Source organism: Solanum tuberosum, unplaced genomic scaffold (assembly GCF_000226075.1).
Source record: "Solanum tuberosum cultivar DM 1-3 516 R44 unplaced genomic scaffold, SolTub_3.0 scf00615, whole genome shotgun sequence".
In the NCBI taxonomy this organism is placed as follows: domain Eukaryota; kingdom Viridiplantae; phylum Streptophyta; class Magnoliopsida; order Solanales; family Solanaceae; genus Solanum; species Solanum tuberosum.
In genome coordinates, this window is record NW_006239601.1 from 16963 (window position 1) to 35168 (window position 18206).

The 18206-nt window shown below is 37.3% G+C and overlaps 1 protein-coding gene across 1 annotated transcript; it reads right to left on the bottom strand.

Moving 5' to 3' along the window:
- Positions 1–1645: 1645 nt before the first annotated feature.
- LOC107058875 (uncharacterized) lies at positions 1646–1975 on the bottom strand. Its single transcript, XM_015305101.1, has one exon. It carries the CDS (start codon positions 1973–1975, stop codon positions 1646–1648), a length of 330 nt encoding a protein of 109 aa, XP_015160587.1.
- Between the last annotated feature and the right edge of the window lie 16231 nt (positions 1976–18206).

Genomic DNA, 18206 nt, shown 5'->3' on the forward strand with positions numbered 1-18206 from the left:
AATCACATACAACTCTCACACTCACAAAGATGAACACATGCAAGACTCCACCCATAGGCTTACCTTTATTTTCCAATCAACATTTATTTCAGCTCACTAAAGATCACAAAGGTCTTTTTAAGGCTTGTAATGGGGTTGAGTGTAAAGGTATGGTCATTTAGGCTTAGTGGCATCTACCTTCATGAAGTATGGCCTAAAAATCACTCTTTCTCCTTCTCTTTCACATTCAAACATGTTCAAACTTCCCCCAATTATTCAACTCAACATGCATCACTGGATACCCCATTATTTTTCATTCTTTTCACACACTTTATTTCACCACTTTTTCTCTTTTTCTGTCTTTTTCTTTTCTTTCTTCTCATTCTCTTCTTTCTTCCTTTTATTTTATATGGAAGGGTTCCATATAAATCAAAACAATCCATAAAAGGGGGAATCTTTACACTTCTTGATTTTCCTCCTTTTTCACCACACCCCCAACTTAGGCTTTTGGCCTAAGTTGGTTATTCAAACATACCAATACTTCATGAAGGTTATTGGTGATGGGATAAAGAGGTCAAAGTTTTTCAAGTTTCTTCCAAGAAAAGGATAGGCTCAAAAGGTGCCAATCAAGGTTCACACATCTCACAAGGTTGGCCACAAAGAGGTATATTGTCAAATTGGCTAACTCTTCAAAATTCTTGCCTAAGATCATTTTAATTGCTCGCTTCACTCAATCAATCGAACCAACGGGGTAAATTCTAAGTGTCATCAAGCACAATGTTCAAGACAACCTCACCACACAAGGCATTGGTACAATTATCAAACAAGACTCTACACTTTCAAGCTAGTGTGCAATGTTCATCACAAGAGACTCATTCGACAACCGGCTAGTCACAGCGAGATGCTTAAAGATCACATATTGCCTATGTAACTTAGTTTGCCTCATCGTAGCCACACATTCATGTCGTTCAATTAAGTACACTATTCAAGTCATCGGTATTGACCGTAATCAATACTCAAAAATGTAGGGGAACAACTTCATTCAAACGCATCTAGAGGTGGTATTCCTAACAAGTTTCCACCCCACCAAAAACATCCAACATTGTTCTCAATGCAAAAGAAATAAACGGGCAAGGAATAAAGATAGAAATGTAATAGCACTGAATGACAAGATTAGAGGTAGGAGAATTCTTCACTGGGTGTCCATTCGGTGAAGTAATGTGGGAAGCGCCAAAAGATTCGGCGAACCGCATAACTATATGCAGTTCACCGAAATATCCAGAATATTGGCTTTTCAATTGAGATCAAAAGGCAGTGAAATTCAAGCTTGCCGAACAGCATCGGCACATCGCCCAATGTCCAAAGTTCGTCGCCCAAATTTCCAGAACACCAGCCTTTCAGGGTAGGTCAAAAGGTGGTGAAAGTCGGGCTCACCTAACCTTTTCGGCGCTTCGCCAAATATTCCAGACTACAGTCCCCTATCTAAGGGAAAGAAGGTGAGCCAAGTCGTGATCATCGTTCCATTCGGCAACGCACCGAAATGACCATCCCCTCGCAGAATCGCTCATACCCGCAAAAGCAACAAACATTATTTATAACAACTAAAGCTTGGGTTGCCTCTAAAGAAGCGCCTTATTTAACGTTGTGGGACGACGTGGAAGTGCTCTCAAGCATCTTCCAAATATACCACTTCAATGACTGCAATTTCATGACACTCGCCAAAATAAAGCGTTAGAAGCTTCCCATTCACTTTGAAAGTTGGACCCTCCTTACCTTCGACTTTAATGGCCACATTCCTGAACACTAGTGTCACTTTAAATGGACCGAACCACTTCGACTTGATCTTTCCCGGGAAGAGTCTCAATCGAGAATTGTACAGCAACACAAAATCTCCAACTTGAAATTCTCTCCTAAGGATTTTAGAATTGTGCCATTTCTTCATCTTCTTTTTGTAGAGATCTAAACTTTCATATGCTCTAAACCTGAATTCTTCCATTTCGTTCAGCTGATCTACTTTTCCTTTTGAAGCATTTACCCAATCCAGATTTAATGCCTTTAATGCCCATAGTGCTTTGTGTTCAAGTTCAATCAGTAGGTGACAAGATTTCCCAAAAAACTAGCTGATATGGGGACATACCAATTGGTGGCTTGTAAGCAATGTGATACGCCCAAAGATCGTCATCTAGCTATGAATATCTGCTCATCTGGGAATGAGTCATTTATGTCTAACTCAAGCTCATCTTTCTCTTTGCCCTCTAACCTAGATAGGTGATCGGCTACCTGGTTTTCGCAACCTCTTCTATCCTTGACTTCAAAGTCAAATTCTTGCGATAACAGCACCCATCTTATCAATCTTGGTTTAGCATCTTTCTTTGCCATTAAGTACCGTAGGGCTGCATGATCAGTGTGAACTGCCACTTTGGTGCCTAGTAAGTATGCCTGGAATTTCTCAAATGCATATACCACCACAAGTAATTCTTGCTCCGTAACAGTGTAGTTACGTTGAGCACCATTCAATGTTTTGCTTGCGTCGTAGATTGGATGGAATAGTTTGTTGCACTTTTTCCCTAACACAACACCTAACGTTGTACCACTTGCATCACACATCACTTCAAAAGGTGCCGACCAATCAGGGCTAATAATCACCAGGGTAGAGATCAATTTTTCTTTCAAACACTTGTAGGCTGCATACATATGTCATCAAAGTTAAATTTCACCTCCTTCTCCAAAATCTTGCACAATGGGCGTGCGATTTTTTAGAGGTCTTTGATGAACCACCGGTAGAAACCGGCATGCCCCAAGAAACTACGAATTCCTTTTACCGAGAGTGGTGGTGGTAGCTTCTCAATTACCTCAATCTTTGCCTTGTCAACCTCCAGCCCCTTTTGAGATACTTTGTGAACCAAAACTATACCTTCTCTAACCATAAAGTGGCATTTCTCCCAATTTAGGACTAGATTGGTTTCCACACATCTTTGAAGGGCCTGCCCAAGGTGTGCTAAGAATGCTTCAAAAGTATCATCCACAATGGAGAAGTCATCCATGAAGACTTCCTTTGAATCTGCCACCATGTCAGTAAAAATACAGCATGCAATGTTGAAACGTCGTCGGGGCATTACACAACCCGAAAGGTATTCTTTTGAAAGCAAATGTCCCATAGGGACAAGTGAAAGTTGTTTTCTCTTGATCTTCCGGTGCAATAGAGATTTGGTTATACCCATAATAACCATCCAAGAAACAATATCATCCGCGCTCCGAAAGTCGATCAAGCATTTGATCCATAAAAGGCATGGAAAAGTGCTATTTTTCAGTCCAAGAATTTAACTTTCGATAGTCCATGCAAACCCTTCATCCGGTTACCGGTCTCAAAGAAACAAGTTCCCTCTTTTCATTTGGGACTACAGTGATGCCATCTTTTTTGGGTACACATTACACCGGACTCACCCATTTGCTATCCGCAATAAGGTAAATCGTACCCGCATCCAACCACTTGATTATCTCCTTTTTTACCACCTTTTGCATAGGTAGGTTCAATCTCCTTTGATGTTCTACACTCGATTTGCACTCACTATCAAGTTGAATCTTGTAAGTGCAAATGTTGGGTGGAATACCCACAATGTCAGCGATAGTCCACCCTATAGCCTTGATGTACCTTCTCAACACCACAAGAAGCAATTTTACTTGCCACTTAAGCAAGTCAGCTGCAATGATCACGGGCAAGGTGTTATTTGCCCCCAAATGCATATCAAAGATGTGCGGGGAGAACTTTCAATTCGAGCTTTGGTGGTTCCTCTGTGGATGGTTTGGCGTGAGGATTTTCTCGATTCTGTAGATCAATGTTTATATTCAATGGGTTCCTTGAATATTCACCCAACCCCGATAGAGAAGCTACCACTTCATCATACCCTTGAACTTCGGTCTCATCATAATTCAAAAGAACAGCCTCAAGAGGTTCATTGAACCTCATACACATCAATTCACTTACACTGGCCACCACTTCATCTATTACATCAATCGTAGAAACCACATGAATATCACTCGGGTGTTTCATTGACTTGCACACATTAAAGGTGACCTCTTCTTTGTTCACCCGAAACTTCAACTCCCTGCTTTTAACATCCACTAGCGCTCTCCTAGTTGCTAAAAATGGTCTTCCTAAAATAATGGGAATTTCAGCGTTAATCTCACAATCAAGAATAACAAAATCAGCCAGAAAAATAAATCGATCAACCTTCACCAATATGTCATAGAATATTCCAATTGGGTGTTTGATAGACCGGTCCACTATAAGAAACCTCATTGTTGTGGATTTTGGTTAACCCAGCCTAAGTTGTTTAAAAATTGCATAGGGAATCAAATTTATACTTGCTCCCAAGTCACACAAAGCTTTAGTAAATTGAAGCATACCAATGGTGCATGGTATAATAAATGCCCCCGGATCCTCCTTTTTTGTAATCATATCACTAGTCATAATGGCACTACAATTGTGAGAAACTTCGATTGTTTCGAAGTCCATGTTCCTCTTCTTAGTGACCAGCTCATTCATTCATGGGCTTTTCTTCCTTATCGACATCTTGCTCTTCTTCATGAGTGTTCATCCCATCAGTACCCTTTACAACACCAACCGCTATTTTCCCAATTCGAGTCACCACCGCCAAGTCTTTGTCATAGTCGGGCCTCAAAGTTGTTGCACAGTTGGTTTCACCCCTTTCAAATACCTTGGGTTCCAATTGCTCCGAAAGTAAGCTCAATTGACCCTCAAGTTGTTTGATTGCATCCGCGTGAGAATTAACTCTATTATTCAATGAGGAGAAATCAGTCATCATCTCTTTAAGCATGTCATCGTATCCTTCAATCTTATCTAGGATACGCGACAACAATTCATCCATTCTTAAGTTACTTGAACTACCCTTTGATCTTGGACTGTCACTTGATTGTGTGTGGTATTCTTCGCGACTCTCTTCTGTCTTCAAAGGATCATTTTGTTCAACCCAATCTTGATAGTGTTGTCTCCGCTCCTCTTCTTTATGTGCGTTCCAATCTTGATTCCCACCCTCATTGAAGTAACTCGGTTGAGAACCCCTCTCAATTCTAAATACCCTTCTAACCTCTTTAGGTTCACCAACCTTTTCTAGGACTTGTTTTTGTAGCAACTCTATTTGGGACATCATTTTGCTAATATTCTCGTCCCTCTCTTTCTCCTTGTCAAGTTGCTCTTTTGTCATCTTGAAGGTTAAGGGAGAAACTTGGTCCTCTTGAGTGTACCACACCTGATTGATCTTAGTCATCTTATCAAGGAGGGACGAGGCCACTTTAAATGGCTGTAACATTATCTCTCCTCGTGCCAGCTGGTCAGCTACTCTTGTGGTCACTGAGTCTACACTCCAATAACAATATTGAAGTATCACATCACCCGGAAGCCCATGAGTAGGACATAGTAATAACAACTTTTGAAATCTCCGCCAAGTTTCATGAATTGGCTCCCCTTCTACCCGCTTGAAATTTTGGATGTTGTCCCGCAATTTTACCATCTTTGAAGGTGGAAAGAACCTCATGTAAAATTCCTCGGTCAGCTCCTCCCATGATGAAATAGAGTCTCGTGTTAGCCCGGCTAACCACTTGGTTGCCTCTCCCATTAAAGAAAAAGGGAACAACCTAAGCCGCACTGATTCTTCTGAAATACCCTTGAGTGAGTAAGGACTACATATCTCCACAAAGTTTTGAATGTGTTCATGGGGATTTTCATCTAGTCCCCCGAATACGCCTCTAGCTTGAAAGAATTGTAGCATTTTATTGGTCATATGGAAGGCAAACAGATTTTCACCTAGAGGTAGAAGAATAGCACCTACGCCCCCCAATAGAGCTTCATTGGTGTGAAAGAAATCATCACCATCATTTTGGTGATCAAGTTGGTTCACGGTGCTTTCATTTGCACTCATCCTGTCACCTAATCACAACAGCTCACAAAACAAAGTCAAGTCGATTCAACTACAACACAAAGAACTTTCAATTCAAACTTCAATAGAAGAATTATAAACACCACTCCCCAGCAGCGGCGACATTTTGATTAACGCTCAACCACACCTCATCTAATACTAGGTGGGAGCGATTATAATCTAGTATAAAACCCAACAAATGAGTTGGGGTCGAACCTACAAGGAGCGGTACAAGTTTGAATTCAATTATGAAGTTATAAATGCAAATCAATCGGTTGTAAGAATGAAAATTATTGAAAGTACTTAAATAAATTGATGGGGTGACATGAATGTTAAATGGGGGATTTGGTTGGCAATTATCAACTAAAGCAATCACAAACAACAAAGGAGAAACAAGTAATTAAGAGATACTCAGGGGTATGACCGACTAACTACCAGTTTCGCTAAATGGGTGCTCGGTAATTACTAACAATTTCTAAATCGTAGCGGGTAAGCTGGACCTTATATGCAATAGCTTTCTCTCGAACAACTATTACGCTTCAGGTGAATTCTCTCGAGCCTCAACAAGCTTCTTACAATAAACAGCCCAAAACCTCACTTCACCTACTCTCTCGAGCTAGATAGGTAGCATTGAGCTCTCGAGCTTAACCCACAACAACCCAAAGACTACAAATGCTAATTTATAACCTTAGTTTTACACCTCTCTTTCAAGCAAGCGTATAACACTAACAATATCTAAATACACATTCCAATATATCAATTAAGCAACAGCTATAAATCAAACCCACTTCAAAATAACATTACGATTAATAATCCCTAACGCTCATCAGATCAGACAATTAGTCACATAGTCACACCCCCAAGTATGGGTGTTTTAGTTACTCATCATAAAGAGTAAGAATTCTATACCTATTGCATTTGCCATGGCTGGATATTGATTTTCCAGCTCTTAAAATAATTCAATAGAGCTTTAATTACAAAACCCAATTTGAAATTTACTTGAAAGTTTCAAAAACTCAACAAGAATAGTATTTTTCGTTATGGGTAGGTGTTTCTCAATGTTTTGATCCTTTCTCTCTCTTCAAAATATCAATTTATACTGATCCAAAATTTGACCTTTTGGGGCCAATCGGCGAGGAAAGTCGGACTTCACCGACCGGTTGGCGACTCGCCAATTGCCCATGTCCACCGCCTTCTTGGTTCGTGTTTTCATCTAAAAGGGGATTGTAACTTTAAGCGGTCTATGTCGGGATCGGAAACGGATTCCGCGATACGCCCTTTGTTCCTTTGGATCGCCGATTTGCTTGTATCTTCACTGCTCATTTTGTAACTATCGGCGGTCTAACCTTCCTTCGCCAATAGGATTTATGCCTCACCTAATCTCTCGTCCCTAGGGCTGGCATGCTAGAACTTTGGGTAGAGTGACGAACCACTCGGTGAACCGCTAAATGGTCTTGGAGATCACCAGGATCGCTTTTGTTCACTTCTTCAGCTTGTTAGCTATTTTTTGCCCATTAGGGTCCTTGCCTTGCTCCTTAATCTTCATAGCTGCAAATCAACACTTTAACATTAGTTTAGAGCATATATTAGGCATTTGAGGACACTTAAACTATCAAAACAAAGCCCTAAATGAGTCAAAATATTAGACTCATCACCCATCAGCTTACGGATGAAAGGCCGCAATAAGCTTAACATGAGTACCAAACCCTTTTTGGAAAGACTTCCAAACCTCAGAAGTGAATTGTGTTCAACGATCGGAGATAATGGATAAGGACACTCCGTGCAACCTAACCATTTCCCTCAAATACAACTTAGCATAATCCTCTACCGCATAAGAAACATTGACAGAAATGAAATGAGTCAATTTCATCATTCGATCCACTATAACTCTAATCGAGTCATGTTGCCGTCGGGTGCGAGGTAACCCAACAATGATTTCATATTCAAATATTCCCACTTCCAAGTAGGAATATCGATATCTTGAGACAAACCTCCCAACTTCTAATGTTCCACTTTCACTTGTTGACAATTAGGGCACTTAGCTACAAATTCCGCAATATCTTTTTTCACTTCATTCCACCAATAGATCTCCTGCAAGTCATGGTACATCTTGGAGGCTCCTGTGATAATGGAATATCAAGAACTATGGGCTTCCGATAAGATCTTCTCTCTCAAATCATCTACATTGGGAACACACAAACGACCATGATAGTGAAGCACATCATCAATCCCTTGGGAGAAAGCCTCAACGGACTTTGTAAGCACCGCTTCCTTCAATTCCACCAAAGTCAGAACAAGAATTTAATTTGCTTTAACTTCTAACACAAAAACTTCTAACACAAAGGATGATTCTGAACCATTACGGACCATAACACCACATTTACTAGAGTCAACCAATTGAACACCCATTTGGGCCAATCTATGAACATATGTAGCCAACTCCTTCTTACTATCCTCTATATGAGAAAGATTAACCATTGTCAACCGACAAAGAGCATCTGCAACCATATTTCCTTTATCGGGGTGATAGAGAACACTCATATCATAATCTTTTAGTAACTCAAGCCACCTTTTTTGGAGAAGATTTAGATCTTTCTGGTTAAAAACATACTGCAAACTTTTGTGGTCTGTAAAGACATCGACATAAACACCATATAATTAATCCCTCTAAATTTTCAAAGCAAACACAACTGCTGTTAGTTCCAAATCATGGATAGGATAGTTGTTTCATGCACCTTAAGTTACCTTGAGGCATAGATAATGACTTTTCTATTCTGCATAAGGACACATCCTAACCCAATTCTTGAAGTATCACAATAAACAACAAAATCATCGGTTCCAGCCAGTAAAGTCAACACTGGAGTGGAAGTAAGTCTATCTTTTAATTCCTGAAAACTCTTTTCACAGGCTCCCGACCATAAGAATTTTGCTTTATTTTGGGTAAATGTCGCCAATGGAGAGGCAATCGACAAAAACCCTTCTGTAAACCTTCTATAGTAACCAGCTAAACCCAAGAAACATCTAATATTTCAAGGGGATAGAGGTCTAGGCCAACTCTTTACCGCATCCGTCTTCTTAGGTACTACCTCAATGCCCTTTCCGGAAACAATCTGCCCAAGAAAAGCCATGGACCTTAACCAAAACTCACATTTACTAAACTTTCCAAAGAGTTATTGGTCCTTGAGCACTTGCAACACAATCTTCAAATGATCGGTATGCTCATTTCCACTTCTTGAGTAGATCAAGATGTCATCGGTAAACATAATCACAAACATATCTAGGTATTCTGAACACCATGTTAATCAAATCCATAAATGCAGTCGGGGTATTAGTCAATCCAAAGGACATCACCAAAAACTCAAAATGATCATACCGAGTTCGAAAAGCCATTTTCGAAATATCATCTTCTTTTACCTTCAATTGGTGATAACCCTACCGGAGTTCAATCTTAGAGAAGTAACTTGATCCTTGCAGTTGATCAAACAAATCATCTATCCTTGGAAGAGGATATTTGTTTGTAATGGTAACCTTGTTCAACTGACGGTAGTCGATACATATACAAAGTGAACAATCTTTCTTTCGAACAAATAAACTGGAGCACCCCATGGAGAGATACTTGGTCGGATGAAACCCTTATCAAACAAAATCTTTCAATTGTTATTTTAATTCCTTAAGTTCCGCATGAGCCATTCGGTAAAAAGGAATAGAGATATGTTGTGTATCTAGGAGAAAGTCAATACTGAAGTCTATTTCCCTATCGGGAGGAATATTAGGTAGATCATCAGGAAACATTTTCAGAAACTCATTTACAATGGGGACCGACTCAAGAGTAGGAGCTTCGGAGTCCATATCCCTCACCCTAACTAGATAGTATAAGCAACCCTTAGAAATCATCTTTCTAACTTTAAGACAAGAAACAAACTGACCCTTAGGCATAGAACTTCCTCTTTTCCACTCTAAGATAGGCTCATTTGAAAACTGAAACTTGACCACACGGGTTTAACAATCAATAGAAACATAACAAGAATGCAACTAATCCATACCAAGAATGACATCAAACTCTAACATATCAAGATCTACAAGATCAACATGAGTGACTCTATGGGGTAAGGAGACAGGACAATTTCTATAAACTCTCTTAGACACATTAGACTCACCAATAGGAGTAAAGATAGAAAAGGGATCAATCAACACATCTGTAAGAATATCAAACCTCCTAGCCACATATGGCATCACAAAAGACAAGGTAACACTGGGATTAAGCAAACAATAAACATCAAGATAAAAAACTTTCAATATATCGGTAACCACATCGAGAGAACCCTCTTCCTCACAACGAGTCTGAAGTGCATAGAATCAGTTTTGCTTTTGACTCCCACTAGAACCGGATGAAGGATTAGGTTGAGCCGGCCGATGATTATCTTCTTCATTCTTAGAAACTGAGGGACAATCCCTTATATTGTGACCCATCTTACCACAACCAAAGCATGCATTAGAACCGGCTAGACATCTACCCTCATGCTTCTTTCCACACTTAGCACAAGTAGGAAATGAAGATTCACTACAGTTTCCTCTTTGTGGCTTAGGGTTAGACACCCAATCTTTGTTAAACTTAGGAGGAGCATTGGAGAAACCTTGACAGAAAAACCTTTGTCGAAACTTAAAACGACCATGTACATCGGACCTTGAATGTGAAAAGTGACCATCACTGGTCCTTGTCTTCTTCACCTCCCTAGATCTTTCCTTAAGTTCTCCTTTTATATTTGTTGAGCATGAACCATAAGACAAGAAATGTCCATTTCATTGATAAGCATGGCGGTACGACATTCCTTAACCATCATCTCAGACACACTCGAAATAAACTTACTCATCCTTGCCCTAGGATCGGCAACCATAGTAGGAGCATATCTAGACAATTGTGTGAACTTCAAAGCATATTATTTCACACGCATATTTCCTTGATGAAGGTTGATGAATTCAAGTACATTTGTCTCCCTCATCTCAAGGAGAAAGAGCCTATCAAGGAAAGCAACCATAAATGTTTCCCAATCAAGAGGACCCACATCAATCGCCCTCCCTCCCTTCCATTGGTGGAACAAAACTTGAGCAACACCCTTAAGTTGGTAAGCGGTCAATTCCGCCTTTTCCACCGACATCACTCCCATGATCATCAACACTTTATACACTTCATCAAGGAATTCTTGAGGATCTTCCTCAACCTTAAAACCGTGAAATTTTGGGGGATTCATTCTAGTGAAGTGTCTCATCCTAGTTGTCGTCGTACCCACATTTGGGTTCAAGGGGACCACAACCTCCCTATTGGCTTGAGTTGCCATGTCTTGAGCCGTCATGATGGAAGCAACACTTGAAAAGTAGACATAAACTCCACATAAGTCACTTGCTCGGCCGAAGGGTCGATCGAAACTTGAGGAGCTTGAGGAGGGGCTTCTTATTCCACATTCTCATTCACGTTCCTCCTAACTTATGATCTTCGAGAGGCCATTTCCTAAAAAGCATCGGATCGGGATTAGGAGAAAGGACATATAGTGTTACACTCTATTGCACAACTTAGAGTAATGAAAAAAGTGGAGTTTCCTAATCATCTTATAGCTTCTTATTCATAAATGTGGTGCTCTTCATACTTATGAACAAGATTCTACTCGACGTGGCTTATGAGATATCCTAGGACCTTTCTAAACCTGTACTCTGAATACCAAGTTTTTCACAACCCAAAATACCCCCTAGACGTGGCATGGCGTATACGATCCTGAGAGGCCCTACACAAGTCATTTAGCATGCATAAACAAGATAATAGAAATTAAGAGTTTAAAAGAGACATTTTAAATCATAAAGAGTTTGACAAAAATGAAGCGGAAGTCTACATAGTCTCAAGGTCATCTATTACATCAAGAGTGATAAGGACGTAACCATGCATCACATGCAATATCTGGAAAGTAATGATGGAAAACAATAAAAGGTTCGGTCCTCGGAACATGAGGACTCACCACTACTCAAGACTACCAAAGTGATCTCTAGCCACGGAAATGCGGAATCGAAGCATCGGACTCTACATTTTTAGGAGAATGTAGGCAAAAGTATGTGTTAGTACAATAATGTACCAAGTATGATAGCAATGCATAAAGGTTATCAAATCAGGCTAAAAGGACATTTTTATGACATGCAAAGACCTAGTTAAAACATAAGATAAGAGAGTAGAAGTATAATCATGATCATGGTCAATGCAAGTAAAATCATATTTGAACACATGTGAGATACTTTTAGAAGTAACCTTAGTTCATCATTATTGCTGTAGGAAATTTGTCTGAACCGACATAGAGACCATGTGAGCTATAACATGGAATTTGATGTCTACCCCACACCGAAAAGAGGTGTCCTTACTTGCCAAGGTAAGAACCATAAGTTCTAGCTTAAGTGGATCCACTAGCTAATGCATATCTAAGACAACCTATAGTGGCACATAGTTTATGGGACACGGGTAATTGTCACTTGTCCACTTGATACTAAGCATAATTCCCACGGAATAGTCGTCAATCATATTCATCTTATCTTTAATGAACATGGGTAATCACCTCCTGTCTTATCATTATGGGGACATGGGTAATCGCCTCTTGTCTTACCATTAGAATAGCTCTTGATTCATAGTTTAGTTGAGAAAACCTTTCAACTCTAAGAATCCTTTATGTGAGAAAACATTTCACATTTATGTATTGAGTATTATGTGAGAAATACTTTCACAACAATCAACAACAACACTTATGCTTTACTCTCAAAGCAACTTAGATCATTTTCATCGATTTAGTATGAGCATGCATATATTCATAAATTCGTCTTTCATAGTTCAAAACTTACATTCAATCATCATAGTCTAGAAAACATGGGTTAAGCATGGGTTCGTGGAGATTCATCTTAAAAACATGGAACTATCTAAATTCATGCATAATAGTTCATAAAACAATCAATTAGATCAACATTGAAAAGAACCCATGACATGGAAGAAAACTCTAACTTCAAATGGAGATTTCTAACTTGTAAATTGGAGAATTTAGAAACCCTATGGAGGAAAGAGCTCCATAGGTGAAAACTATCATACATTGATGCCAAAAGCTTGAAATCAATGGGGGATTAGGAGACTTGATCTTGAAACCCTAGCTTCATTTTTCTTCCTTAGAGAGAGAAATATTTGAGAGGGAGACTTGTTAAACTTTGGGGAATTTAGGAGAATGAATTGAATTGGGTGTTTTGGGGATTAAAAATCATTATATATGGCTTTAAGTAAAGGGTAAAATGACATAGTATTGGGTTGGAGTAATTAGGAAAAGACCCAAAAGCCCCTTTTAAAATAACTGTCGGACCCCATCGACAGCTGGACCCACGGTCTGTAGGTCCAACCACGGACCGTCCTGGTCAACTGTCGATGGGTTCAGAAACACTTTTCTGGGTCTTCGAACGACGGGACCCATGTACGGTCTGTCGATCAACCTACAGTCCGTACATGGACACCGTAAGTCCCAACTTTGGCCCTCAAAATTTTACTAAGTATGTGACTCACCTACGAGACCTACATACGGCTCGTGCATTGGACAATGGACCGTCCTGGTGAACCGTATGAAAATACTGAAACCTTGATATTTTTGAAAATTTGGACTAATTAACCACGGTCCCACCTACGGTCCGTGGTCCGACCTACGGACCATTGGTGGCTCTGTCTTTGCTAGCACCAGAGTTTTTTGGAAAAACTGAAATTTTCATCTTTTTGAATTCGAGGTGTTACATATTTAATTGCCAAAAATTAACATACATTATTTACAAATAAATAAGTAACAATTTTTTTATGGGAAAAATGCAAATATGCTATCGAACTTTGAGAAAAGGCTCATCTATGGCAGCTGTTAAAAGTTTAGCTCATCTATACCATTTTCATTTGGAAAAAAGTTCATCCATGTCATTATTTATTAAAGGCATAATACATAAGTATTCCCAGTAACTTGGCTTCGTTGACATCTACACCCTCCAATTTTGAGTATGCACAAGTATACACTTAACTTGTATAAAATTGAATAAATAGACACATTTGCCCTACGTGGCATCCTACATGACAATTTTGTGTCCTATGTGGCGTCCTACATGTATTATGTCACGTATGACATATGTGTCTACTTGTTCAATTTTTTACAAGCTTAAGTGTTCACTTGTACACATACAAAGTTTGAGGGCACAAATGTCAGTGAAAGTCAAGTTAAATGGTGTATTTATGTATTATATCTTTATTAAATGAAATAAATAAGCTTTTTCTCAAAAATCATTTTACCGCTCCAATTTGTAATGTGTAATTGGGCCGTCACTATCGGTCAAGATCGTCTAGTCGCTGTCTTCATCCGCACTATATTTTGCGGTCAATAGTGGCTGATTGTATGTCCATTGACATAAATGACTCATGCAGCTACTGTTTGTTGTTAGTCAATGATTCTTTCTTAACTTGTGTTGATTTCACCAATGGTTGTGTTATGTGTGTGTTTTTGTTAGAGCTCGTCTCATCAAATCTATCTAAAGCAATCTACATTATTGATGTAATTTGAAATTATTGTACAAAAATGTACTCCATCTGTTTTAATTACTTGTTCATTTTTTAATTGACACGTCTATTAAGAAACAATGATTGATATAGTGAGTTTATCATTTTATCCCCTATTAATTATGAAGTAGGTGAATTAAAAATATAAGATTTTCTAGAAGTTTTATATTTTTCAAATTAATTAATTAATTGAGGGTATAATAGGTATAAAAAAAATTTCTTTCTTGATTTGTCAAAATAGACAAGTACTTAGGGACAACTAAAAAGTGGACAAGTAATTAGAGATAGAGGGAATATTTATTTGGTGCGCATTTAAAAGATAATAATTGTTGGTAAAACAAATACTAATTATTTTTTACACTCTCAACACATCTATATTCCCTCCCGTTATGTTGCATTTGCTATTTTTAGCTTCCGCGCCCCCTTTAAAAATATTTACTCAAAAAAAACTAAGAAGATTGTTGGTTAAATATTAATTAAAGTTCCATCTTTCTAAACAAATTTTAATTTTTTTGATAAACTCCATCTTTCTAGACTCGAGCATTGAGAACTGTGGTGCATATCTAGATTTTAGTGTAAATTTAAAAAATAAAATTGATATATTTTTAACCATATAAAATATTATTTATATTGAATTAAAAAAATACATAATATGAACTAGAGTCTAGGAGGGATTATCTTATAACCTCATTCTAGAATGCCTGATAGAGTCAACATATCCCTCCGTGGAACATGCAAGGCTCAAAAATCAAGTTTACTTTAATAAAGGAAATAATTCTTAAAAAAAATATATTTTTGGGGAGTATATATAGAAAGAAAATAATAAATACTAATTAAGACAACTGTCAACATTACTGAAAATACTTCCTTCCATTCAAAAAGGATAGTGAAGTTGATAATTATTTATTAATTTTCCTCATTGATTTGTTAATTTTCTTAAATATAACTTTTATATATAGAAAATACATCAAGTTTATTAAGAACCACATTTTACTGTTAAAATATTTTTAAATCTCTGGAAAAAAATTTCAAAGAAAAACTGTATAATTTCTTAAAGAGATAATTACATCATAGTGCAGCCCACAATGTTACTTTACATCATTAGTCAAGATTTTGAATGTTACCTGAATTGGTCCAAATGAGAAGCTTAAAACCCTAGAGGGCTGCTATAGGGCCACAACCCCTTTCCGGCCTCCAAAAACTCTAAATTCATAGCCTAATCATAGATCCTAGAGAGATGAATCCAACACGACAAGAATCATTTTAAAATTTTATCCACAACTTCGAAAAATTACAAATTACAAATGCTATTATTATAGCAAATTTAAGAGGAAATTGCCAATAATTTCAAAATATTTTCTACTCAAATTTTGTAGTGATTTATGGTGCCTCACTTATTGGGAATGATAGGTCATCACTAGATCTACCTCTCCGTAAATTCAAAAGATTTCATCTTGTCATTTGAGAGAAGTTAACTATCGAAGTTTGATAAAATTTTGATTTTGTACAATAGTATATATAATTGTTTATTATTGTATATGAGTGTATAAAAAAATATTAGAAATTTTGTATATTATTATATACCGAATGTATATTATATCAGACTGTATTTTGAGTTAAAATTTTATAATGTAAATTTTGGACTATATTTTTAAACGGTAAGTTGGATAAATGTAATTTTATAAATTTTTCCCTTCTATAAATACTACCGTCTAAAAATGAAAGATATTCTACTTTCATATTCATTAAGTAATATTTTTTCTATGCTAATTATTCTAGGTAGATAAGGTCGTATCTATCTTATAAAGCAGTAGAAGAATGTATCATAATTTGATATATAAATATTAGAGAACAACAAAAGTACAAAACATTACATCATGGATAACTTAAACAATGGCAAAATTACGTATATCGTATTAAAACAAGCAAGACTTGGATAAAATCAGTTTTAATTGATTATTAATTAGTTTTTGGCCACGTAAAAAGCTTTTGACTTTTAAGAAGAAGGAAAAATAGACACGTAGAATTTAATTTCCAACTACAAAATGATATGCTATATTATATTACTCAACCATTTTTTTTTAAAAAAGAATGGTTTAATTTGAATTAATACGAAATTTTAAAAAATAATTCTAATTTTATGATTTCAAATTAAAATTATGTCAAATGAATCAAAATATTTTTTCATTTTGTGTCCTTAAATATGCTATATAGAAAATTGAAATCAAAGTATATATAAAAAAAATAGCCATTCTTTTATATTATTCCAAAGTCTGATATCAAGATTGCAAGTTGGACAAGGACACCCACTGAGTTGCCAATATAAGCAATTTAACCACACAAAGACTCCTCAAAATATGCACTTTTATTCATTATCACAACACAAGGTTTTCCATTGAAACTATATGCTAAGATGACAAATGCTATTATGAGTGGATGAGGCACAGAAACACCTCCCATCAATTTTTCTCTAAATAATATGATTGATTTGATTCATCATAAATCAATTAATTTTATATTAGTTTTTAACTCACCACAATCCTTGTGACAATTCAAAAATGGGAATGATGACACTTGTCTATTCTCATCAAAACAAGTCAGCCTCAATCAACTAAAATAAAAGAAAAGCGGAATTACAGTAAAAACAAGAACAAGATAAAGCAGAAAACTTATTCTATTTAAACCCCCAAAATCTGGTTGTCACGTGTACAAGTCACTAAATACATAAGTGCGGAATTAAGAAATAAAAACAAGTCTCAATCTTTGTTTCTCAAATAGAACAAAGTGTAAGAAAAGGAAAAAAGAGGGTCCGTCGGATGACAAGCAGCTACATCTTCAAGTCCTTAACAAGCCTCGAGATAAAAAGAAGGAGAAAGAGATCGCACGGGTCCGGGCTCGGAACCTACACAAGTGTAGAAGCAAGGAGTAAGTACCAAAAACAAGATACCCAACAAGCAACCTACTAAACAAAGCAACTAGCTAGAAAACAAACACCCCTAACTCTCCAACTGAACTTTCTCAAATTCCAACCTGCACAGAAATCAGTCCAACCTAGCAATTTCACAATACACGGATCACAAGGCCCAATATTCACAGTTAAATCTTCACAATTCAATAGTCAAATAAGTCAATCTCAAAGTCAATTAGTTCAGTCACACGCAATAAGTATATCAATCTCAAGTATCAAGTAAGTCAAGCATAAGCATCAAAGGTATCAATCTCTCGCCGGAACCATTTTCCATCGGCACAATATCACTAGCCAGAACCATTTTCCCTCGGCTTTATATCAAATCACTAGCCGGAACCATTTTCCATCGACTTTATATCATTAGCCGTAACCATTATCCATCGATTTTATATCACAAATCATCACATGTCTCATCACGGTATTCACAATCAATGCACACAAGAAATATCACACCACACAGAAAAGGAAACAATTCATACAATTCAAATCCATACTCATGCTTTCAAGCGTTTTATCAATCAATCAACAAAGATTACAACAAGGCAATTCACATCATCATGTTCATCACACAACCTTTTTCATTTCACCCTCTCTTTTTTTCATTTAGATGTACATGTAGACAATTTAACCCTTCACCTTATCCTCATTACTTCCAACACACAAGCAACAAAGGAAGGAATTCAACTAGAAGCCACTTACCATAAATCAATCAACAATCACTCCAAGAGTT

Coding starts and splice junctions, on each gene's coding strand:
- LOC107058875 (XM_015305101.1), bottom strand. CDS start 1,975: ATGGAAGAATTCAGGTTTAGAGCATATGAAAGTTTAGATCTCTACAAA.